Genomic DNA, 25,343 nt, shown 5'->3' with positions numbered 1-25,343 from the left:
AGAGATTTACAGTTTGTGGTAGCTTTGCATTTTGGGGGAGCAATTTTGAGTCATTTACCGTGATTAAGAATATAATACGTTTCCTAAACGGGGACTTAAACTCAACCTTCCAGTTAAAAGTCTCTACCTCTCGTTACGACTCTGCACTGTTGCCTGTGTCGATATTTAGGAAAACAGAATTCTCTCCCGAGTTTCAAGAACTGTTGCATTTTGAGATGGAATAATGTGTTGCACAAGGAGTAACTGAGGTTGCACTGCAAGTGTGGTGTGGTGACATTTCTTTCTCTTCCATTTATACGCTTATTGGTCATCTCTCATAAGAATTAGAGCATGGTAATTATTTTTCTTTTCTACACATCAGGTGTGAAATGAAAAAATGTATTTGTTCTTTTTAAATGAACAAGGACCCATTGTTCTTCAAAACGCAGATGGCAGATCTCCAATAGTATCAGAGACTTCCCCCGCAATCTCATTCTTGATTTGCATGCAAACGTACACATTGCTATCCAGGTCAATCATTGTGTCTTCATGTGTAGACATATGCATTAATCCTGCCAAGGCCCCTTATATTTGTTATTAAGAATGACATCATACTCCCAACTTTAATCTGCAAGAAATTGCTGTAATATGAACATTGCACATTCCGGATCCTTTCACTTTAGACACCTTCCAGGAAAAAGAGGATGCTTAGGAAGTAAGGTGACTGTCCAGCTTTTAAGTTTCTTGATATTGGTTATGTAATTAAACTGAGTGTACATATCATTCAGTTCAGCACAATTTGCTCTCTGTAAAAAGAATGAACTACCGCCAACATATCTTCCTTCTTCATTAAACAGAACAGGATACTGGGGCCAGGGGAAACAGAGATAGTTAGAAGTCCTGCATTTCTACATATTCAAGGCCATTACTGAACAGTTTGAAGACACAAAGGGAAAGGTGCCACATACTTAGAAGGCTTTGATAGTGAAGTATTCTGCCTTTACAGTGCTCATTGATGATTTTGAATTATTCTTTCTCTGAACATTTGTTTACCACTCTTTGGGGGGTTTGTACAGATGTTTGATTCACCTAAATCTGTCAGGTTAAGGCATTGAAGAAATATATACAGCACTAACTTTAGAGAAAAGATCTGTATTTTCATTTTTCAGTGAAAATAGTTGACTTGGTTAAAATGTGCCATGCATAGTTTTTCATTCTATCTTATATGGTAGGATGTAAACCCTTATGTTTGTAAATCGTGGCTGGAAATATTTTTTTTAATTTTGTGTGCTTTCATTCTTTTAATAGACATTTGTCTTTTCAACTATTGTCTTTCAGTTCTCCACCATAACATTCTTCATGGAAGTTTAAAGAGGTCCAGTGCCCATGCTAGGGTAATTATGAGGAAATTGTGGTCCAGAGGGGAAGGGCACCTCTAACTGGTCCACTAACACCAATTACAGCAGCAGTCTGTTTTTCCCTGAGGTCTTCCATCCCAGTATAGACCAGATACAGTCTTCCTTAGCCTCTGTAATCTAACAAGCTTGTGCTGTAGGGTAGTAACATATTGTTTGGTTCCAGATGACAGAAGATACTTTCCTCATTACTGAAAGCTGAATCTGAAAACAACAGATTAAACTGAAAACAATGGAGAAGGCAGGGAATATCTCCTGAAATTAGCAAGGCTTCAGCAGTTTCCTTTAAGTGATAAACTGACAGGTTGAAGTGTATTCAAAGGCAAGAATATTTGGAATCCTTTTAAATTGCAGCAAACTCTTTTCTCAAATGAGTCTAAAGAGAAGCAGTGCATTATTTCATTTGGCGTGGCACAATTGCCTGCTGCATTAGGATTTAAAATTTCCTTCATCTATTTCAATTTTAGTAAAACATGGCAGTGCATTCAAGTGTGCATTTTTTTCATTTCTTTCAGATGTGATGCTCTGCAGGAAGCTGAACCCTCTCAGAATGATACAAGGTACAAGTATGACACATGAACTGTAGAGCACTGTAGTGAAAAATCAGATACTTCATTGTATAAAATTATCATCATTTACTTATTAAATCTAAACTCAGCCTTTACTATTAAATACCCATCTTTCTTATTTATATTAATTAATAGCTACCTCTGTTTTATGAATGGTGTGTACAATTACATTGGGCCCCTAGTGACGATCTAGCACAGTGGAAACAACATCATACATATTGGTGCCAACTCAATGCTGACCAGGGTGAGATGGTGTGAAGTGATGTGTCACTTCATCTGGCTGAAAGCAGCGAGAAGGTTGATTTTAGAGCTAAGGCACTAAAGAGAAATTAATACTCCATAATTCTCTGAATTATGTGTACTTTTTCGTTTTGAATTATGGCACGTGTTCTCTATTTCTCTGCGTGTTCTGTCCTTGGCTATGGCATTGGAGTGCTTTATGAGCTGTGAAAATGTAGATTAGATCAATTAGATAAATGGGGTATCGTGCTGTAATTGTATCCTGAAACTGAGTCGTTGGGATCAAAAGTTGTAACCAAGCAATACTGAATCTCATTCACTTGCAAGAGCTTTGATCAATGAATGTCTTGATTCTTTCCCACTCATACCTTTAGGTTTGGGGAACATGTCAAAATCTGATGCCCAGAGAGGCCCAGATATACAGTAGATCACAGAAATGCTCACTTGACACCCCAGGTAGGGTTAGTGTCAGCATTAACTCACTATACAGAATTTTTTTAAGCTCAGTGCTGGATTTTGGGGTCCAGTCAGGTTTAGGGCGGGTGGTTTTTTAGTCTTATTTGATTTTTTTTTTTCAGAAACTCTCTGGGGCCTGGATGGTGCACCAGTGTGGTGTATTTGTATTTAATTGCAAGAGCTTAGATCAACGGTCTTGATTGTTTCTGACTCATCTGTTTTGGTTTGGGGAAAATGTCAAATCAGTATACCTATATATATATCAATTCTGCCTAAGCAGGCCCTGAGGGAGATCAATAAGGGTGGAAAAATTATTCGTTGTTCAATGTCATCTAAGCTTTCTTTTGCACAAGCAAATGCCATTTGCTTTGCTGCCAAATTCCCAGATGTTTACTAAATTCCTCATGTATTTATGGTAATCCATGGTGCATCTCCACAACATTGTGTTACATGTCTTCCTGTAGCACTTACAGTGACTAAGACTTGACTAGATGTCATGCTAGTTGACTAGATGCCAGTGAAATGCTGACAATAATGTAGAATGTTCAGGTTTCTTTAGTAGATGTTGGCACTGCTTAGTCAAATTAGATTGTAGTGATGAAGATGATATCAACCACTTCAGCCATTCCTTGTGGCTTGCACATTGTAAGAAGAATAGGTAGGGTGTTGGTTGATCTGTATTTTGAGTATCCAATAATTATTAGACACAAACACGCAAAACACATTTTATCAGTCACTACTGGCTTTCATTTAGCACATAGTCAATTTCAATTTTAGATACAATAGTCAAGTAAAGAGTGCTTCAGACAAAAAAAAAATATTAACAAAAGCACCAGTTGATCCCAAAGCAGAAGCTGTCTGGGACTTTTAAACTGTACACGATTTTAGATCTCCCACCTGTAGATTGATTATCTGGCTAAAACGGGATTAAAAGCAGCAAGCTAGTTCTCAGTCTTTCGATGTGTTTGAAAAGTGAGATTGTAACTGTCAACAGCTCCAGTGTGATACAGGGCAATAGGTACATATAGGACAGAGACTCCTGTCTGAACTACATTCCCCAGGAAGCAATCCTTAGTCACCTGACTAATTGGTAGAAGACAATTGGTCAGGTGATATATAAAATATGGAAGCTGTGGCATCCAAGGAACTAGCCCAACCCTGCTGGATGGAAAGTCAAGAGATTCCCAGTTGTGTGTTCGCAGCAGGAGGTTAAGTGACCAACTGATGAGCCCAGTGACACGGGCAAAAGTTTCTTTTGATCTCAGAGAGAGATTTATCTTTTGGGGTGGACAAGCAGCTTAGGTGCCTGGTTACAATTTTGGAGAGTGAAAGAAGAAGTTGAGTTAGAGCTTGGAAGAAGAGCCTGGGTTTTGTTTTCTTCATTCCATGTCGAAGCAGAGTGTTTTCAGGTGCCGAGGGCCCTGAATCATGCTACCAAATGAAATGGGGGGATCAATGACATAAGGTGGCAGTGGTGGGACAGTGCCCTCTTGTGATGATAAAAAATCTTCAGCAGAAATGAATTCTGGAAATACGCTGGAATGGCTGCGGATTGTGAATGTGATCCAGCTCAATTCTAATGATGTGAGCTTTCATCATGTAAAAGAACCCTGTTTGTTTCTGGGAGCATGCCTCGGTGACTTTTTAACATTTCATATTAACCAGGAACAGATAAAGAAAGAATCGCATATGGATAGCTGTTGCACAACAAAGGAGACCATCTTGTTCATGGCCATTGTTTTATAAAATAGTACAACAGACTTCCTATTTATTAAAAAAGCATTTTTACAGTGATTGAATACAACTAAACTGTAAACACATTTTCATTTCCCTGCTGAAAATGGGATTCTGATACAAACTTGGTCAAGCTTCACAGCCTGCAGAAATTGACCAGGATCTCTGGCGTGCTGCTGTGATGGATTAGAAAACCTTTGTGTCCCAGGACTGAAAATCACTTCCTTCTTAAAGATATATCCTGGTAGAGTTCTACTGTACAAAAGTTGTGAATAAGCAACTTGATTGTCTGGGCTTGGCTGAACTGTATACTGTACATATAAAACAATTCCTAAGTGAAAAGATTATGATGGGACCTGATGCAGGAGTGGGAAAACACTGACAGTCGATCTGGTGGAACAGTGGAACATCTGTCAGAAGACACAAGGGAAATCTACATGGAAGAGCATTTAAAACCACAAACAGGAGGCACTTCTTTACACAAAGTGTGGAGGGAATAATAGAACAAGCTGCCCAGCCATGTTATTGAAGCCAAAACCTTGGCTTCCTTTACGAAACAACTGGATAAGGCCCTTGTATCTTTTAGCTATTTGTTAGGAAATAAAGAAAATGAGATTGATGGGCCAAATGTTCATGTCTTGTTTGCATTCAGGACTATGTAAAAACATTCATGCACTTTTCCATTCTGTCTATATACAGTCATACAGCAACATAACACTCAAGCTTAACGTACTTCTTCCATGTCCCTCTCCTTAATAAGCATGGCAAGAGAACGGGCAGTTTTTCAACTTTGGCACCCAGGTTCTCATGCCATTGTTAAGCAATGGTGAAATTAAGGATTAAGGACCACATTACGAAGTTCCCATTATTTATTCTTTTATAGAATGTATGTATTCTCTTTTTCTTTAAACCTGGTTTAACAAGGTTTCTTGGTGCCCAGGTACTTCTGGTGATGTCCAAAACCTAAATATTTGAAAACAAAAAACTTGGAAACATTTTGACATTTTCAACTTCTTGTGAAAACCCAAGTAGTGTCAGTTCTTAACATTTCATTTTTAACTTTTTTTAAGGATTCTTCTTGTTTTGAAATCATTCACACAAAACGTGAGAACAGTTGAAGTGCTTAAATTGTAAGAGCACATTTCATTCAAGCTGAAAGAACAACCTTTTACAAAATTCTTATACTCGATCGTACCACATGAACTGTTGTTCCTCAGCAGAAAGATAGCTCAAGAGCCATAAATGACAATTTTTACCACCACTTGGAGAAAAAACCCAAATATTTTGATATGTGGACTAATAAAATGGAAAGGATTGCACCTCCATAAAAGATCATTACAGGACATCTCCTGTAATGCATAAACCAGCAGTGCAGCATTTTAAGCTATTCTGCCAAAATTGCCAGAAAAAAAGTGTCCATTTCAGCGCAAATGACAAGACCAGTTTTGAAAACAAAGTTTTAAATCTTAAAAAAATAAAACACGGTAAAGATATACAATAGGCCCAAGTTTGAAATGCATTCTTTTCAACATGGAAACGTTGACGAAATCTTCAAATTGGGTAGCCAAGCTGCTGTGGACTGACAGTGCGTTTTATCCACCTGGAAGAGCTTGAATGTAAATTGAAGGAGAGGCTTAGCGAATGGCTGAAACCGGTGGGTTTTATAAAACTGTTCAAACCCTAGTACAGTAACAAATCGCGCAAAAAAAATGCAAAAGGAAGAAGTCTTTGGCACACAACACAAACATCTTTTTAAAAAAAAAACTAGCTAAAAATCCAAGTGATTGGCACGTGGGCCCGCTGGAGTTTGCCCTCTTCAGTGCAAACCCATGTCATCTTTTGTGGGACAGGCATGTCCGTGAGATTGCTGGCCTCCTGGGGTGGGGGGGTTGCTAAAGATGTTCAGTACTGATCGCTCCGGGTCCCCTCCTGCTCCCCCACAGGCACACGCAGGTAAACAGCTGGGGAGGCTCGACAACTCCTGCCCCCCAGCTGTGCTGTTGTATAGTGCAAATAGGCTGATCGCAGTCCTGGCAGGTTTTCTCTGAAGGTCATTTTCGAAATGGGGATGAGGCTGTGCTCAGTTTGGCAACTGGTACGGGTCTACAAAATAGAGGAAAGAGGAGATAAACCATGTTGCTCTCTGCGTCAGTTGCCGCTACTTTAGTCTGTTAAACCTTGTAATGATGACTTTATAGAGCCACATGCCCAGATTCATGTAATATGCCAGCAATTTTCTTCTCGATCGCATAATAAAGGGTTTATTCAAACTTAGAAATAAACTTTTCTGACAAATTCACTGTAAACATTTGTTAGTATTTGTTAGTTTTTTTCAACAGATTCATTCATTTAAGTCAAGAGGTAACCAGGGCAATGAGTTCAAGGTAGGATACACCCTGGACAAGACTCCAGTCCATCTCAGAACAGACACAGAAACACCAGGGCCAATTTTCCCAGAAGACAGCTAACCTACCACTATGTCTTTGGATTGTGGGAGAGAAATCATGCAAACACGGGCAGAACATATAAACTCTGGAAATGAACCCAGGGCCCCAGTGCTGTGAGGCATCAATGCGCATCACCCTTTTAGAAAACATGAAATTGCAAATTTGTTGTGAAGGTAGATGAGCAATAAATTAGCTGGAAAATGTTTTTTTTCCAGTTGTGAGAGCAATAAATTCTATGCTAATAAAAACACTTTTGTATTGAAAGTCTTATGTTCCATGGAGAGTGCATGCTTCATTGAATGGCTCTCTCAGAAAAGGAAAAGAAAAAAAGATGAGAAACTTACTTTTGAGGTGGTACTGGCCTGAAAAAGATAAAATAATTATTATAGAAATGTTATTGCAAAAATCATTTTACATTAAAACTAACTTCAGTAGAGTGTGTGGTATTTAATCTGACAAATAATGTACTTACCTCAAAAGTAAGTACACATTTAACAAAATATCGACCACAGGCCATGGTCCTGAATTGACATATATTGAAGAAAATGCTTTAAAAGCTGCTAAGAATAGGAGTGAATCTTTTTCAGTGTCTAGTTTTGAGAGAACAAAACTTACAAAAACGTTTTAGGACATTTTTACAGTACATAATCATTTATTATACTTTTAAAAAATATAGTAAATGAAAAACAAGGGGGCTATGCCCAGTAATACAGCCCCAGATCTAAAGATCTGAACTCACTTCACTGGCTTAGCAGGGGGAATGGCAGCTACTTTGCCCACAGGTTTGGTTGCTGCAGGTGGCATCATCACCAGCAGCCCGCTGGCAGGCTTTGTGAGGACAGCTCGAGTCGGGGAGGGGTTCAGGGGCAGAGGTCTCTGAGGCGCAGAAGGCGACAGTCTGGGCTGCAGCTCCGACACCAGCTAAACAAGGCAGAAGATTTAAGAACTGGAGTTATATTGATCAGTCCCTCTTTTGTTCGGCTTCTCTTCTTTCAGTTTTTTCCTGCAAAACTGTACTCTCTAGCCACGTGGAATTAAAAGATAATCAAACATTATGGAAAGACATGATAAAAGAAAAGTGGCCTGTCATAAAATGGTACAGTAAGTGATGGGAGAGAATCTTTGCTTCTACAGTTTTTGCATATCCTCCTAATTTGGTATCGGCAACAAATATAACTAACAGAATATAAATCACTGTTATAAATTAGCAACAGCAGTGGACCCACTACAGATCCATGTGGTACTCCACTAATTACAGTGATAATTAATCAGCACAAACTTTTACAAAGAGCTATGACACCAGCCATGGTTCCCAATGGAGAACACCAACACACTCATGCCCCTGAGAAACAGCTTCAGTTTTTAAACCGGGAGGCCTGTTGGTTGTACAAGTTCAAGAAGTCAAGCAGCTGACATACAGTAAGCTGTATAAATTAGGAGTCTAAAACAGTCTTTTAAATTAAATGAAAGATGCTTGAAAACAAACATTTGTATCTCAACAACAACAAAAAAACTTAAGCACTTTAAAATGGTAAATCTACACTAGCCCTGTTACCAATTACACTCGTACTGATAGCCAGCTGAATTTCTGAATGGCATGTACAGTACCAGCCCCCCATCACGAACAGGGATTTCTGGAAGATACTGTGGTGGACTTACCAACGGTGTGCGGGCAGGGCTGACAGGTAGTGGCTTCTTTGGAGGGAGAAGTTTGTGCACGTGGTTTGGGGTCTTGGGGGGCGTAGCGGGGGGCTTGCCCAGCGGCAGGGCCGGCCTGGGCGCCTGGGGGCTGGGCGAGGGGGCGGGCCGCAGGGGGCGGACGATGTTGACAGGCTGGGACCCACTTGGCCCGGGAGCAGGTCTCAGAGGCACGGCCTCCTTACTCGTGTGAGGAAGCTGCGAAAGCAAAGCTGATGAGAAGCGAGCCGTGACAGCCGGTCACACCCCCCGTTTACCACCGAGGAGGTGTAGCGAACATGTGCGCTGCCTTTCAGAGGGTGTGCGAGGCAGCCCAGCGAGGCTGGAGATGTCGCACAGCAGGGCTCTGACTGACAGAGGGAGGGAGTGTAAAATGTTGTGTGTGTTGTGTGTTAAATAAGACTGTCTTTATTTATTATTATGAAGATCAGATCACATTTTAGGAGCCATTCATGCAGAAATCCATATAATTCCTAAGGGTTCACAAACGTTTTCTCACAGCTGTATATGCCATCCTATACTAGCATTTCCCTAGCTTGTCACATAATCGTTTTCTTTAAAATAAACAATGTGATTCCTATTGATTTAACCTTAAACACGTGCAACATCTTAACACTGGGACTGGTGCTTTGGTAAATTTTGCATTACAACTCCTGTAATTGTTTTTCAGAAGGATTCTTAATTTTATTGTGCTTTCTGCATGGCAGATGTCAAGAAACATTAAGATAAAACTAAAAAAGAAAATAAGGCATAATGATAGTAAGTACAATAACAGAGATTCCAGCAGATGTACAAAGAGGCCTGTTTGAATTGACATCCATTTTCTCTTAAGAGGTTGTGCAATGTGCGAGTCAGATTCAGCCCTGTAATTTTTAGTTCCAATGTGAATAACCATTGATTTCGTAGTTTGAAACTCTCATTCTTTGTACCACCTTCTGTTAATTACAGTTCAATCTCCTCCCATTGACCAAACGCAAAAATATTGAACATGTGGGACTACAAGGTGGGTAGAGGACAGACTGACCTTCTTTGAACTGCTCGTTTTGCCAGATGACCCCATCACCTTCAGATGGAATGGGTGGCTGAAGTGTCCGTTTTTTATCTTCTCATCAGACACATCCTTCTTCCTGAAAGTGAAACGGTAAAGTAAATTTAAGTTGTCCACCCATCCCTGTGGATCCGCCATTTAGTGGCAAAATGCCACAGTGTGAAAGAAACGAATCTTTGCATAATGTGTTTCGCAATAAAAACACACATAGAAGAGGAGGCCATTTGGCCCATCAAGCTTGTCTGGTAGTTAGTATTAACTGACCCAAGGATATCATCCAACTGTGTCTTAAAAGAAGCCAGGGTATCAGTTTCAACATCATGTGGTAGCTTTTCCCATTCTCCCACAACCCTTTGGGTAAATAAGTTTTAAAAGCATCATCCATACAGTTTCTACTTATGCCGTCTTATTCGTGATTCACTATTTTTTTGGGATGATGTTCATTGGGTTGTCTTTGTCAATGCCTTTAATGGTTTTGAACACTTACAGTACAGTATCTTCTTTCTCTGTAGAACTGCTAAGGGATGGTTTGCATTAGAAGTGGAGAGCTGGCAGTGCTTGCGGAGTAAATACACAAAAACTTTAAAAGAGTGGAAGTGAAGAACATTATGGTATCAGCATTCCCAGTACACTTCTGGCCAAGTGAATCAGGAGAGATTAAGTAAAGAAAGGAACTGTGGGGGCTTCCCGTTCAGCTTTTGCTTAAAGCCCTCCAAAAAGAAGAAAGTGTCTGAATTGAGATTTCTTGTTCATTTTACCATATGCCACATGGAGATAGATCTCAGTACCTCAACAAGGTACAGCAGGATGCCAATCGTAAACTACTACAGTACCTGCTATCATTAGTGCCCCTCGCTCTCCGAGAACGCCACTTATGATAGGGGGATGTCTTGATTTTGTAGCAGTAAAAGGCTGTCAGCACTCCAGGTAAGACCACAAGGAAGGCAAAGAGCAGACCCGCCACAAGTCCATGCTGACCTGGAAAAACAAGCCCGACACATTCCTGTACCGCAGCATTGGAAAAGGCACTACTGTATTTATAGAGACTTAGAACTATAAATATCTGTATTTATAGAGACTTAGAACTATAAATATCTTCCTCACTTTACTACAGGCGGCTTGCAGTGGACTGAAATACCAATTGTGAGAAAGGCATGTTCAGACAGGGTAAGAGCTCTGCCCTGAACTGTATTCTCCAGGCAGCTGTGGTGGGTGTCTTGTCACCCTCAGTCACCTGACCAGTCGTTGGAAGGTGACTGGTCAGGTGATGGTTTAATACCAGGAAGCTGAGGCTTCCTGAGACAAAGAGAGAGAAGAGGACAGAGGAAGTGCCCTGCATGGGACTGTGAGTTCTTGATATTGGGAAGAGACATATTTTGTGAGCTTCCAGCTTATGAGTGGTAACTAAAGACATGTGTTAGCCAGAAGCTCAAAGAGCAGACAAGCTTTATTTTGTTTGCCTTGTGTCAGAAATAGAGGGCACTTGTCTTCAACCTTACGGCTGCATTCTGCTTTCCCAGAACCCGCCTATAAAAAGATTGATAGCTTCTGTATGTTGCCCTACCTCCAGGGACTTTGCTTAATCTGTTACTAAATATTTACCAGTTCTGTCGAAAACAGCAGCACTTCTTCACAACACATTGAAAAGCCATTGATACTGCATTGACTTACAGGCAACACTGTAGATTATAGGCTGTAGATTCCATTTACAGTAGAAATGATTTATAACCAGTAATAGATGAATAGGGCATTAAAAAACTAGTAGTAACGGATTCATAATAATTAATAACACTTATTAACAAAACTAAGATTAAACAATTTTGTGCTAATAGCTTTTTGATGCATTATAAACTGTCATTGCGAACCCTAAGCTGATGGTACCAGTGCAGGCATTTACCATCTAAGAATGCAACACCTCTTCCATGCACTCTGATTCAACCATGTTTCAGTGAATTCACTTACTGTATGTCTTAATCACCTGCTAGTAATGCAAAAATAGCCTCTATTTTCTCTGTAAAAATACTCATGATGATGATGATGTTATCCGGTCAGTCCGATCCAACTCTCGGCGATTCTATAGGCCATCTCTCGCCACGCTTTCCGGTTTTGGACTTTCTCTTTCAGCTGTTCTATTCCTAAGCCAGTGTCTGTTTTGATGGCGTCGAGCACCGCGTTCTTTGGCGGCCTCGTCTTCTTAAAAATACTCATATTTCAAGGCAAATCCACAGCTTGTGATTTTTTTACATTGCTATTACAAGCAATAACGCAATAACATTATCCTTCCATTCAATTTCTTACTTTTTTGCCAGATGACCCTGTTTTATCCTGTTCAGGATGAAGGAAAAACCAGAGTCTAGTCTGTCAAATTAGCGGTAAAATAATAAGGACATATTTATTGGTAGAGAAAGTGAGGGGTGATTTCTGAACAGTACCAGTATGCTATGTTACTAGGAACTGGAGAAGCGTGCTGTGGACTTACTGTAGTACTGGACAGGCCCACTGTCTATACTGCCTCCCAGACCAGGCTTGTCACAGAATGGAGGAGCCCAGCCTGCATTACAGTGGCAGTTTCTGTTGCTGTTGCACACCTGAAACAATGGACACGTCATTTCAATGAGTGCTGATTAGACAGGGTCTCTGCAATTTGAGTTTGAAATTTGTTTCTACGTAGGCACCGTGTACATAATGCAGACAAATGATTTCATTTAGCAAGGTTATTGTTTTGATATGAGCAATGTGTCAGTATAACTGAAGAGATGGTATTTCTGTTAAAATTATTGAGCTGATTAATATAATGGCGAAATGCAAAGTCTATTCTATTTTGTGGGAAAGCACTGCTGTATGTGAAGCGTGTTCCCTGAAGGAACACATCACAGAGTCAGTCTTCACCTGGTTCTACTTAAGACAGCTACTGTATGTTAGTTGCAAAATTTCAGAAGAAAAGGTTTCAGTAAAAAGCTCTCAGCAAAACACTCCAGTTCTTTCAACAGCATCCAGACTAATTTAATTACCTTAAGGCACTACAAGAAAATGTCAAATGGATGTAAGACTTGCACAAATGAGACATTTTGTATACTTTAAAAACAGCAGAAGACATTCTTTAGACTACAGTGATTTTTGAGCATAAACTAAAAAGTCTTGCACTGGCCTTCTGTTTCTTTGGGGTCTTCAGAAAATTCCATGTAGGCAAAGAAAGGATGGGTGGATCAAGAAAGCTCTTAGTTTCTTGTGTATTTCACATTTTTAAGTAGTGACTCACGAACAAATGGAGCCCTTGCCACTACTGTCATCACTGAGCAGCAGGAATTATATTATTTTCACCATATGGCTCCCAGGATCTGGGATCTGTGTTTCAACCTTTTCTGTAGCAGGGAGCAGCTCCCTAGGCTCCTCCTCCTGTGAGAACACTAGGATAAAGAGCAGCCTGTACGAAGAAGTCCATTCAGTCAGTAATGTTAGTGAAGGCTGCACCAGGGACCGCTGCCAAGGGTTGGGAACTGTGGATCTACAGTAGGTCATAGTAACTTCTAAAAACCACTAACTACACCATACAGAAGGTATATAGCCCACTGACATCAAACTTCTAATAACCCCGTTTTATCTCTTCTATTTTAGATGATTCAGGCTTTTAAAAATAAAGTATGTAAAAGAAACAAGAACAGTCGCTAAAGAGATGAAGCCATTCAGCCTATCTGGCTCATCTGTTAGTAGTTAATTGATCCAAGGATCTCATTTCTTGCCTGGGTGTCAGCTTCAATAACGTGGCTACGCTTGTTCCAGACGCCCAGAAGCACCTGGGTAAAGAAGTGCCCCCCTTTCTCAGTTAATAAACTTCCACAGAGTTTCCACTTGTGTCCTGTGGTTCGTGTTTCATGATGACTTTGTTGGTGACTTTGAATACTTAGATCATGTTCCCCCAAAAGGTCTCTTCGAGATCAAAAAGGTTAAATTCCCTCAGTCTGTCAAGTGTAGCAAACTGTCCAGTATAACCTGCTGCTTTCTTAGCAAAACAGTTAGCAGCTGGAGCTGCTAGGATCGCATAGTTCCCTTTACTGGCATGACTGGCATACTAAAGGAATCAATACACAATCACACGCATTTAAAACGGGCTGCATGCAGAGTGGGCATGCTGTGGGTGGGCGTGTCTGGGGGTGGACTCGCGTGCAGTGGCGGCGGTGTACCCCGTGGTTGTGGCACTGGGAGATGCAGCGCTCCAGCTCGGAGAAAGAGGCGTTCTGGCAGCGGCGGTCATGACACACCTGGCGGGAGAGAGGCAGCAGTAGCTTGAGACCTGTCTGCTGTCCCGTGGGCAAAGCTTAGATTCACTGCAGTTGAAAGAAGCAGTTTTCATTCCTTTCATTAAACCTAAAGCTTGTGGCTCATGTTGTGTGATCTGTTTCTTCTTCTACATAGATTAGCATTTAACCTGTGAGCCAATGTTTCCTTAAAACACAGCAGCTTCTGAAAAGGGCTGATTCTTTTAAGAGCCATAGTATTTAAGGCTCTTGGCCAGGTCATACTTGGCTTTGTTCTCAAAAGGCACAGCTCATTAAATAAAGGGTTACAGTATTATACAGTTGGACTGACTGGAGTATTCAAGGTTAAAATCTCTCTCAGCAACAGAAACACAGTACACCCCTTCCTCCTCATTCCATGGTTTTGCATGTTCACCGTTTCTGGACAGGCCTACCTGAGAGCTTCTCAAAGCTTCTGGAACACTCTCAGGTGCTTGAATGTTCTAGAAGACTCCTGGGTTCCTGAAGTTTCTAGAACACCCTCAGTGGCCTGAAGGTTCTCTCACCGTCTCTGAGGCTGAATTCAGACTATTTTTCTCCACATTACCCATCGACAACTCTCCCATTTCATCATACCTTCCTGAGGATGACTGTACCCCATAACCATGAAGGTATGTGCTTTTTATTTATTTTTTTATCATTATTTTTATTCTTTTTTTGTTATTTGGCTTAAATGTTGATGTACACAATGTATTGAGAGAGAGAGAGAGCTTTTTCCCAGTATATATTATTTTTTTTAATCTGAGGACAGTTCAGGAACGTATCTTCAGTGCAGAAGGAGCACTGGGTGTGTCTCCAAGGTGGGCGTTTGCCTGTGACCCTCTGGTGGAGGGTCTCTTGCCCTGTGCCCTGGTCACCTCTGCCCGCCTCAGGGAAATGAAGCCCGTGAACGTCCCGCGTGCCGCGTGGCGCTTGCCTTGCCCTCGCCACACTTGGTGCCGGTCAGGACCAGGCCCGGGTCCGGCAGGTCCCCCTCTCCCTCCTGGGTGGTGTAGACGAAGGTCCCTCGGCACTTCACCTCCCTGCCCTTGACGCGGATGGTGGTGTCGATGGGCACAGCGTTGGTCCCCTTCGGCTTCTTGGCGGCGCTCTGGCACTGAATCTTGCCGCACTTTGCATCGCTGAGCGGGGAGAAGGAGAAGAAAAGAAGCACATGGGCGCGGGTCTCTGGTCTCGGCTGCTCAGCATCCTTAAACCCCCTGGGCTTGAAGGGGAAAAAACAGGATGATTCTGAAATGATTCTTTTCTTTTTTTTTCCGTATCTTCGGGTGGAGGCAACGATAACAAACGAGTGAGGGGGAAAACGGGCCGAACAAAGCCACGACACGCTTCTTCTATGAGACTCGCCTCTTCTCGCACTTCATGTAGTTCCCCCGGCTGTCCTTCCCACAGTTCCCAAAGGCGTTCCCAGCGGCATTCACATCTTGAAAGCAGGCATCGGGGGCTGGGGCAGCACCTGGATCAAAGACAGCCAAACAGCGGAACAGCATTCAGCCTGCTTTCCTGGAAAGACACAAAAGCTCCAGCAGGACGGGTGCAAGCTTCGGAAAAAAAATGGTTCTCTCTTCTATCCACCTCCTTTCATGTCCTGAGTCTGCGCTGAGGGAGTTCTGACTGTTGGATACGGCTCCGTCTGCCTTCTTTACAAGTGAGAGGTTTTTGAAGTTTTAACCATGTTTTTCACCTGATTTTCTTTTTCTAGGTTTTCTACATGGTGCAAAGCGTTTCATCATCTATACTCAGGGCCCTGCAAAGGTGAAGTAGCTGTGTAGTGGAAAAAAAAATGACAGGAATAAAAATACTTTCATGAATTGGCCAAATGGGCCAGATGTGTTGAAAGGCCTCGTCTCGTTTGTAACCTTTCTTATAATCCTGTAAATCAGTGAGTAAAATGGCGAGATCTGTGACAGGATCCGCAGAACTAGGCTAATGGCAAAATCTACAGCCTACAGTACATACAACCTCTGTGACTGTAACCATCTAAAAGCATCAAAAGGCTGTTTTGTGAGGAAAAAAAAAACATTCCTATCCACAATGTTCTCACACTCGTTAAACTATAATTTCCTAAAGTGTTAAAGAACAAGGTAAATGAAGGTGCATATGGAATTATTGTTTCCAGTTACTGGCATTTGCAACTTCATTTTTAAAGTGATTTCTGTATTTAACCTAGGACAGATGTGTTCAGTAAAGGATGGGTTATGGGTTGTTAATATAAAGCAAAAGCTGTAACTATCATTTGTAATAGCCTAGATAGGATGTCTTATGCTTTAGCAATATACCGAGGGCTGCAATAAATGTAAATGTGCTCTATTTAAGCACGGGTGTTTTTTTTAAAAGGGTAAAGTGCGCTTGCTCGTCAATGACGCTGCAGAAACATGTGCAGCTGTGGCACGAAGGCCAGCCTGAAGCCGCCGGCCTACCGTATCCCCACAGCTGGAGGCACTGCTGCTCGTGGGTGAGGCACATGCCGTTGTAGCAGTAGGCGTGGCCGTACTGGCAGAGGGAGCCGTCGAGCAGGTAGACGTTGGAGGGGCAGTAGGGCGAGGCTCCGGTGCAGTACTCGGGCAGGTCACACGCGCCCGCGGGCTCGCGGCACATCGTACCGGCGCTTCTCAGCTGCCAGGGAACGGGAAGGGGTACAGCATCAGCCGAGGGACCTGAGCTCATCCACAGCAATCAGGTCGAATTCTGTGTTTTCTATGTCTGCAGAAGCAGGGTTCAGGTACCTTCAGTCTTGTAAAGATATGTATAGAGTAGTGCAAACGAGGTGTGTTGACTTACAGTACTCAGTCGTCCACCTGGTTGTTACTACAATAGCAAGCTGTGCTGGAGAAAGGTACTGTAGATTACACATGACGTGTAACACTTGGCATTTCGTGACTATAGAGGGTGTAATTATTGTTAATTGCTACAATTTGCATGCATAGTCAAATCATTGTTAGGACCTGATACAGTAAGTGAGTGGTACGTGTTACTTTGTAATTACACAATGTCATTATTTTGTAATGGTAATACACTAATCACTCACATATAAAATCTTCAGTATGAACTTTTACCAATTTTAAATACAGAGTAAATGTGTAACCACGCAGAGAAAAGACCTATCTCTAAATCTCCCTCAATTAGGCTTCATGGTGCCAAACGGCTAAGCTGTAATCTCCACACAATTGTTTGTAATCACATTGACATTTGCAGAATAGTACACAACAAAACATAATTCTATACCACTTAACATCCATCTGCATGTGTTTTGCTGGAACTGGTACAAAACAATTTTCACTCTACAAGACAATTAGATGTACCCTAAAGTAAGTCTAAACACAATTTTTAATACTTACAGAAAAATTTAGATTGCATTTAAATCCATTAATCAGAAAGACATGATATGACAGACTCTTAAATCTTTTAAACCCAGATAATAATTCATTTCTGGGTTGCTGAGCATGGTTTTATATGTTAAGGGGCCAGTGGAATTAACCATGGGCACAGCTGTCCAGAGACCTGTGAGATGTTTGATGGTAAAAAACACTTGAGAATCTTCCCATTTTTTTCCTTATGGAAGAGTAAAACATAACAAAATAAAAGGCATACTGTAGGTAGGTTCAAATGCAACACAAAAAGGTATCAATAACTATGTTCATGGTAAAGAGGTACTGAACAATGAAAATATTTAATGATTTTATGTTATTCCTACACAAGAATTCACAAAACTGGCCTCCCTTTCTTGCTTTCTCTAGTGCCTTCCCTGTTATTCTGACGCAGTATCCGTAGTATCAACTCTGCACTTGTTTTCCTCTCTTCCCTGCCTATTCTGTCTGCTTCTAAACAGAGCAGAACAGGCTCCCTTATCGCAACCGTCAGGATGTGCCCGGTGTCAACACAATAGAATTCCGGCAAGAGAGCTCACTTTCAGCATCTTACCTTCATGGAACACTGTCTTCCACTTGTCGCTTAGAAACAAAGGCAAATTACAGCCTCGCTGCGAATACAGCGCAGCTGACAATGATGAAGGCAAATTACCGCCCCATTTCATTTGAGGTCTGAACTGCAGCTCTCAAGAACCCTCCAAAATTGTTATTATCGTTTGGACTGAACCCTCAGGTTCACCATAAGTGCTACTGTTTGTTTAATGGGCAACTCTTTTATTTTTTGCAGGTCTAAAGTTCGTTAGGGATGTGGTTTTTCAGAGCTTTAGTACTTTCAATGTCCTGAAGATATTCTATAGATCAGCAGTAACTCATAACTCAAATAATCCCGGTATTAAATGCTACTCTTGTCGCTTGTAGCCTAGTACTTCAGGAAAATCCTGGAATGTGCACATACTGTAGCAGTACTTTAGGTCCCACTGAGGAGCAAAAGGAATCATATTTCCTCCTATTTTATACTGTATTTCCAGATGAATACAAGGTATTCAGCTAGGGTATTATTTTTGTGAATTCCATGAGGGCTTAAGAGAAAGCTAGCCCAGGAGTGCGAAAAGAAGAACTATGGAAACATCACAAAAACAGAGTAGGCAGAAGATAAGATTGAAAAGAAACTAAGAATTGGGATAAAAGTACAGTACCTTGCAGCCCTCACAGCACACTCCGTGAGCACACTGGGCATCTCCCTTCAAGGTGCAGTTGTTAGCGTTACAGCAGGAGTTGGAACATTCCTGCAAAAGAAAATAGTTTAAAAACCGAAATCTGTCACTTTGATGAACATCAACATGTTTTAAGAAACACAGGTAGTGTATTTAATTGCGTCTCTCTCTCTCTGCCTCTCTTTATTTATTCTCTGAACATTGACTGCTAGGCTCCACAGCCGAAACATTGTGTTTCTTTTCTTCTCCTTTCAGCAGGGAATAAACATTTACTTGTTCCTACTGTATGGAAAGTTGAGGTTATAAACAGATTCTCATTTCAGCATTTCAGCCATCAGGAAATAATCTCAATCATCATCACTGGGTGTTCTTGTACCTCGATGGATCACGTATAAAACTTTTGGCCCACACAAAAGGTGATTTTCTTCATAAAGTAAGAAATACAGTAATAAGACCCCACTGAAAATAAAAGGCAGCTCTCTTACACTGCCAAGGAATCTTTCAACGTGTTGTAATGGCTGTTGCAAGGTCAGTATTGTCAATACCCAAGATGCCCTTCCAAGCAAAAGTGTTTTTTTTTTAACCAGGAAAGGAACTTCAGCTGCTGCTTGTGACTTTAACCAGGTTGAGCCACACATGCTGGGTGGTGCAGTGGGCAGGAGTGCTGGTCCTGTCACCTCTGGTTCTCCGCAGTCACACTCCTCTCCCTCCTCCACGAAGCCATTGCCACAGCGCCGGCCGCCCACCAGGTCCTTCATGTTGGGCATGTTGAAGAGGCACATCCCCCCCCCCTTCCTGAAGTAGTTGTCCAGATCCCTCCTGCTGCAGCCGCTGAACACGCGGGGGAAAGGGTGCCTGGGGGGAACAGGGAACAGCTTCTTAGCTTTCCTCGGAGCAGCCGCAGGGAGGGGGGTGGGCGAAAAAGAAAATTCCAAAGCGCTGGCCGGAGCAGAGCCAGGCATCTGCTTGCAGACACCGCCCCGATTAGGTACTGTGCCTGACACTGCGGCCCGCTGTGAGCGCAGCCAGCAGCCGTGTCGGCTCCTGGGCGGGAATGCACCGGGAAGCGGGCGCGGATCTCACCCCGTGGCGGCCGCCATGACGCAGCCGCCCTGCTCCGGCGTGGCCTCCACGCAGCAGCCGTCGTTGTCGTGGCTCATGCCGAAGTTGTGCCCGATCTCGTGGGCCATCGTGGCCGCGGCTCCGATGGGCAGGTCCGAGTGGTCCTGAAATCGAGGTCATCGTCAAGAGCTGCTCGTCTCGTCCGGCTGAGGGCTGAGAGAGGAGGAGCCACTTCGGCTGCACTCCGCATTGATATTCTTCTGCTGTATTCAGCTTTCTTGGTCTCAGAAAGGTTCTAATAACTGCTGTCTTTTTACTAAATGACCTTTTAGCTTAAATGCCTTCAGTCTTAAAAAAGCTGCTTTTCTCACTGGAGTATCTGCGACTTGTGGTCAGGGGCTCTTCACCACTATACTCTCAGCTCTTCAATTTCTGCACAACTTCTTCTTAACCATTACTTAAAGTGCAATTTCTTATTTTTTATTTATTTCAATGTCTACTTAAAGTGCAATTTCTACTCAATGCAAACCACACCATTCTCATTTCACACAAGTCCAGGAATGGATTCAACTTTCAAATACAAAAAAGCACATTTTGCCACTTCACTTTTCTCTTCAAACAGTTGAAGTATATTTGGACTGCAGTAGTTCAAGTAGGGAGCTGCGTCAACATGCGTAGGCTGCAAACGAACAGGTAGTGGGTTTATTCCCTGCTGAAAAGAAAAGAAAGGAGCCTTCTTCAGCCGAAACATTGTGTTTCCTTTCTTTTCTTTTCAGCAGGGAATAAACCCGCTTCCTGCATGTTTGGACTGTTGGTAAAGACAAAAACCGCTACCGCACATTACCTAGGTATTCAGATCTCTGACACCTACCACGTTGATGCCTCCTGAGTTCTCATGGCTGCACATGCCCTCCAGTGGAGCCATGCCAATGGTCGTACCCTTAAATATGACACCCCTAAAAAAGAACAAGTCACACCTTTGTGGGGGTTCACTCCCAGAGGTTTGAAAATACAAAAAGTAGGAGCGTTGAACTTCAATATCTGGTATTGATTGCGCCCCAAAGCATTCTGGGGTGAACTGTAAGTGCGGAGCAGAAGCAGACAGGGGGGCTGTGCCACCGCACGGGATTCTGGGACATAACTGTGCCACTGGTCCGCGGATGAGCAGGGGACGGGTTGCTGGTAGGCAGAACCAGTTCAGGACTAACGAGGAGGAGCTTTGGGCGGATTCAGGCAGCGTATCCTTCGGTGATGCAGGTTACTGCTGCAGAGCACACTACCTTAGTCTGAAGGCTGCTCAATGACAGAGCACAGGATCGGTGGTGGGGTTTAAGTGGAACTGGGATTCATGGCCTAAGTACCCCTTGATTGGTCGTAGAGAACCGGGACAAACGGCCCGAGTGAGCCCCAGGCGGAATGCTTCCCTTGTGGGAACTTACAGTAATTGGTTTTCCGATTAATCCAAGGGCTGTGAGCTCTGGCTCACCCAGGCTTAACATAATCAATTAAAGTGACAAGTTAGGTGCGTAGGTCATTATTTATTACATTAATAAGAAGTTGGGAAAAAAACTATTTTATGTAATTATTACTTTACTAACTGTACACATGCTATACTGACCACATAAATTACTAGAATTATTTCCCCCAACCTTTAGTTTTAAAATGTAAATCCCTTACACAGATAACTTACAGTATACCTGTAATCAATTACATTTTACAAGTAATTTTTCCAAACACTGATCACAAAGCCCATGCTATATCTGAAGTGTACTATAATACAGGGAGTGCTGTGCACATAGAGAGCTACAGCAAATGCTGTTTTTGGAATGAAGCCAAAGTTACTACAGCCTGAACTGAGGAAAAAAAACTGATAGGGATCAGTAAGCTCAAACCCCAGGATTGTAGCTCCTTCCTGCAGAACACCGTGAACTGGGGAGTGTTGGGAAATGACAGTGTTGAAGACAGTGGTGCTCATTGGGAATTGTTTAGATACAGATCAGCAGACAGGTATAAGCTATGGGCTGACAGGAAGAAGCTGGTGGTGAACCTGGAGACTTACGTGAGGAGCTGTGCATTGTCATGTTTCCTGCGTGACTTGAGCTTCTGTCTCCACTGAAGGAAGGACCAGAGAGTGGCGTTGGGCTCATCACTCACCAAGCACTGGTCCCTCTCTGTCCATACTTCCAGACCAATGAGAGGCACCCGGATGTTGAGGGACCTGTAAAACTGTCCTCACACAGACACAGCGTCTCAAAGTTCTACAGGTCACAGATCATAGTTCAAGACTTTGAACCACATACTGTAATTTTAGCCTTTAACACTCTATTCTCAAATAACTATTTGCTACACATCCCTCTTGCCTACAGCGCAACATGGACTCACGCATGATGACCACTGACAGGAGGTTGTGAAGTGACCCAGGCCCTCGCTAACTATTTCTCCACCTATGGCTCCAAAAAGTGCAAGTGTGCACAGGAAAGTAATGCGAGAAACACAGATACCGCTGGCTTCATTATTGGAAGCCAATTATTAAAAAGATACATGCTGAGGTGAAATGAAAAATTACAGAGCGGGAAAAAAAGTAATAAATTTCTTAAAATAATATGAGTGACTCAGAGGAATCATACTCATTCCTTACCTTATCAACATAGTTGGCAATTTCCATTATCCTCTGCTTTGTTTTGTGAAGGTCACTGTTTTGCCTTTTATACTAAATCAAAATAAGATGAATTCATAAGAATATGACATTATAAACAGTGCAAACAGAGTTCTTTTAATAACTGCTTAGGTGATAAATGTAAATTCAACAAACAAACACTTAATTATCAATTAAAAGTGCAAGTTCTTGTGTTAAGAAATATTCTTTGCAGAATCTGTTCATCCACTCTCTTAGACTTAAGACATAATGACTACACTTATCTGACTATGGGAGATGGATCCATCACAGCCTTGAAAATCTGCATATTCTGTTGCATTTTATGTTGAATTACAACATATTTTAATCTTTTCATAAAGTAAAGTCTAAATACAACCATTGAGTTTGTTTTCACCAAAGTGAAACTTTTCTAATAAACCAATTAATTAATAAGAATTAATTAATAATAATTAATATTTTTTCAAATGGACAACCTATGTAAAAGTTGATCTCTTAGGTAGAAATGATTTTTTTACTTTCAATCAAGTGAAGATCACATCGACTCATCAATACACACCAGAAGTGTGTAAAAAGTGTAAAAACACATGATTTGACCCTGAATATTAAGAGGAAAATCAGTCATTCTGTTCTAGCAAAAAACAGTGTGCTTACCAGCATATTATCAGCAACAATAAAAAGCTCCATGTACTTCGTGGTACTCCAGACATTCCTCCTCACCTGTGAAGAGGAATTACAGCATTAATGGAATTATTTTGCCTTCCAAGTTGAAAACAAAATGCTTTTCAGCTACCTCTGTCCTATCCTTTCTATCAGCATTCATACCCCTGACCTGCCAACAGCTTCAAATGTTTTCTCCTTCCTCTCAGCTGTAGTTCCAAACAAATTCTCAATCTACAAAACAATTTAGATCTTCCACCTATACTCTTCCTGTTTGGCATATCAGGCTGTTTGTCAGTGTGAAGAAAAATTTAAGCCACGCACTGAAGACTTTAGACAGAGCTAATGTTTTGCCAGGGTCAAACTTAAGAGCTCAGGTTATAGGTGCAAATACACATGTATACAATAGGACTGCATATACAAACTACAGTGTTCTGTTTCCATTTAAACTTGAGTTCTTTACTGAAAAAACAGATCTGACATGACTAAACACGATGACAATATGTGCTTTTTAATAAACATTTCACAGAAATCTCCTGAGGAAACATCATTTCTTTGCTAGGGGCAGCGCAAATATCTGGTGATGCTACTGTATGTAACACAATGCACACATTCGGGTTAGTGTTCGGGTCAAGATGACGGGTAGATTTAGGAGTAACTGCCGTGTTTGCAGTGGAGAAAAATTAAAACTGGTCACAAGGAATCCACCAAGAAACAATATCAATGCATGAAACCTTTTAAGAGATAATAAAATTCATGAAACCTATCAAAAAAATGCAACAGTGCACAACAGTGCACATATTTTGTGGAATGTGATTTGGTGTGAGGACGTCATGAAGCGTTCGCGCTGTGCATAACCTAGTCCTGTAACAACACGTTAATGAGCTCTACTATCCATCTGCAAGGTACCATGACTGATGATTGCAAAGAAGAACAACAAGATGGGGTGGTAAGTTCTGGAATGTCAAATCAGCTGGTTGCATGTCTTAATGTCAATCCTGCATCCATTCTCCAGCTGTTAGACCTCATTAGGACGGCTGGTAGGGTTAGTGTACAGCATAGCTGTGGTATTCTACACACTGTGTCCTTCGAGATGCCTTGTGGGAGGTGCTGGGGGAGAATCTAACCAGAAGTAGCAGAATGAACCCAGTGGAGCTGTGGAGCAAGCTAGGGTTGCCATGGCATCCATTCATGCATCCACTCACCTGTCAGTCAGTGCTAGTTGCCAAGGATACATAGACAGGAAACCTGTACCACCCACTGGCAATATACATCTACGCCCGCCTCAGGTGGTTCAGGATGTTTAAGATCTATTCTGATACCAGCATTAAGTTTGTTTTCTCTTGGACTTTCGACCCCACTTTGTTCCAACCTCGACTTTGGATTACCCCTTCATGTTTGACTACAGTGCTCTTTCGATTACAAACTCAGCTTGCCTGCCTCAACTTTTGTTTTGTTCTACCTCTGTGTTCTACTCGGCTACAAACTTAACAGTGCCCCTGCCTACGGCCCAGGACTGAGTTTGCCTACACAACGCTGGCTTGCACGCCCATCATCTGCCTGCAGCTGCTCTGTTCCGTTTCCCTCTCTCGCCCAGCACATGAGTTCACTTTGTGTCTCACAGCTGCTGGTTAGTTCCACCCAAGCAGCGAATATGACAGAATGGATGATTTGTTTAAAGTTAAAAATGAATTATGTCTGTAAAATGCAGATGACAGCAATCACATCAAATAAAGGCTGAAAAAAATCTGTGAATAATTTGGAGTCAACACCAACATGTTTCTTTCTGCCTTATGACTATTCATTCTGGGATCTTAATTCTTCCATGTTGTTTGTTTGTTTGTTTATTTATTTATGTTCCCTTTTAACATAAAATATAAAAAGTTAAGTGTCTCAGTATGGAACAAATTTCAGATTTCACTCAAGGATAAAACATTTGAACCTCTTCACTTCAGGTCTTATGAAGATTTATTATTTGGTGTTATTTGGTGAGGTAGAGTGAACTGCCTGCTTTCTTCAGTGCCTTCTGCAATTAACACATTCACAATGACAGTGTGCAGAGAGCAGCATCTTCAAGGAAATGAACCTTGAAATCCATAAATATTAGTACTTTAGTGTACCAAAAAAAATCTGCCTAACCCAGTTTATTTTCTCTTGAAATAAAATGTCTGTGGTTTAGTTGAGTTCATTAAATGCTTCAAAAGAAGTGACTATGCATCGTGAAACATTTTATCAGACTGTCATGAAGGCCTGAATAAAGCAGCTCTCAGAGAATAAAAAATATAAAATCAAACAAAGCATACATTCAGAAGGAGTCTCAAGTGTGTGACAGATCTCTTTTTGCCGATTGAAAAATCAGTTTTATATTTCTCATTAAACACTTCTATATGAACTAAACAGAAATGCAGATCTGAGGTGCTTCTGTCTTTCATGGCTGTATTAGAATAACACGTCTAGTACTGGAAAGCCTTAGTCCTGAAGATCTTATAGTAAAGAGTAATTTCC

The 25,343-nt window shown here is 41.7% G+C and overlaps 1 protein-coding gene across 1 annotated transcript in view; it reads right to left on the bottom strand.

The window, feature by feature from the left end:
* Window positions 1–3,383: 3,383 nt before the first annotated feature.
* adam19a (ADAM metallopeptidase domain 19a) overlaps window positions 3,384–25,343 on the bottom strand; it is a 128,383-nt gene continuing 106,423 nt past the window's right edge. The window contains exons 7-24 of the mRNA XM_088638245.1: window positions 22,833–22,898; window positions 22,164–22,235; window positions 21,585–21,751; window positions 20,397–20,481; window positions 19,547–19,689; window positions 19,141–19,318; window positions 18,446–18,535; window positions 16,302–16,497; window positions 15,229–15,337; window positions 14,798–15,002; window positions 13,768–13,845; window positions 12,066–12,174; window positions 10,420–10,564; window positions 9,563–9,665; window positions 8,500–8,736; window positions 7,580–7,761; window positions 7,185–7,202; window positions 3,384–6,496 (exon numbers count right to left, since the gene is read on the bottom strand). Of these exons, the coding sequence (XP_088494371.1) occupies window positions 6,445–6,496; window positions 7,185–7,202; window positions 7,580–7,761; window positions 8,500–8,736; window positions 9,563–9,665; window positions 10,420–10,564; window positions 12,066–12,174; window positions 13,768–13,845; window positions 14,798–15,002; window positions 15,229–15,337; window positions 16,302–16,497; window positions 18,446–18,535; window positions 19,141–19,318; window positions 19,547–19,689; window positions 20,397–20,481; window positions 21,585–21,751; window positions 22,164–22,235; window positions 22,833–22,898 (2,235 nt within the window). The 3' untranslated portion in view covers window positions 3,384–6,444. The remainder of the gene's footprint in view (window positions 6,497–7,184; window positions 7,203–7,579; window positions 7,762–8,499; window positions 8,737–9,562; window positions 9,666–10,419; window positions 10,565–12,065; window positions 12,175–13,767; window positions 13,846–14,797; window positions 15,003–15,228; window positions 15,338–16,301; window positions 16,498–18,445; window positions 18,536–19,140; window positions 19,319–19,546; window positions 19,690–20,396; window positions 20,482–21,584; window positions 21,752–22,163; window positions 22,236–22,832; window positions 22,899–25,343) is intronic.

The sequence above is a fragment of the Lepisosteus platostomus genome, chromosome 1, assembly GCF_059453375.1.
Source record: "Lepisosteus platostomus isolate fLepPlt1 chromosome 1, fLepPlt1.hap1, whole genome shotgun sequence".
Classification (NCBI taxonomy): Eukaryota; Metazoa; Chordata; class Actinopteri; order Semionotiformes; family Lepisosteidae; genus Lepisosteus; species Lepisosteus platostomus.
Note: the sequence above shows the minus strand (reverse complement) of the source record. Positions and strands in the feature narration are given on the sequence as shown.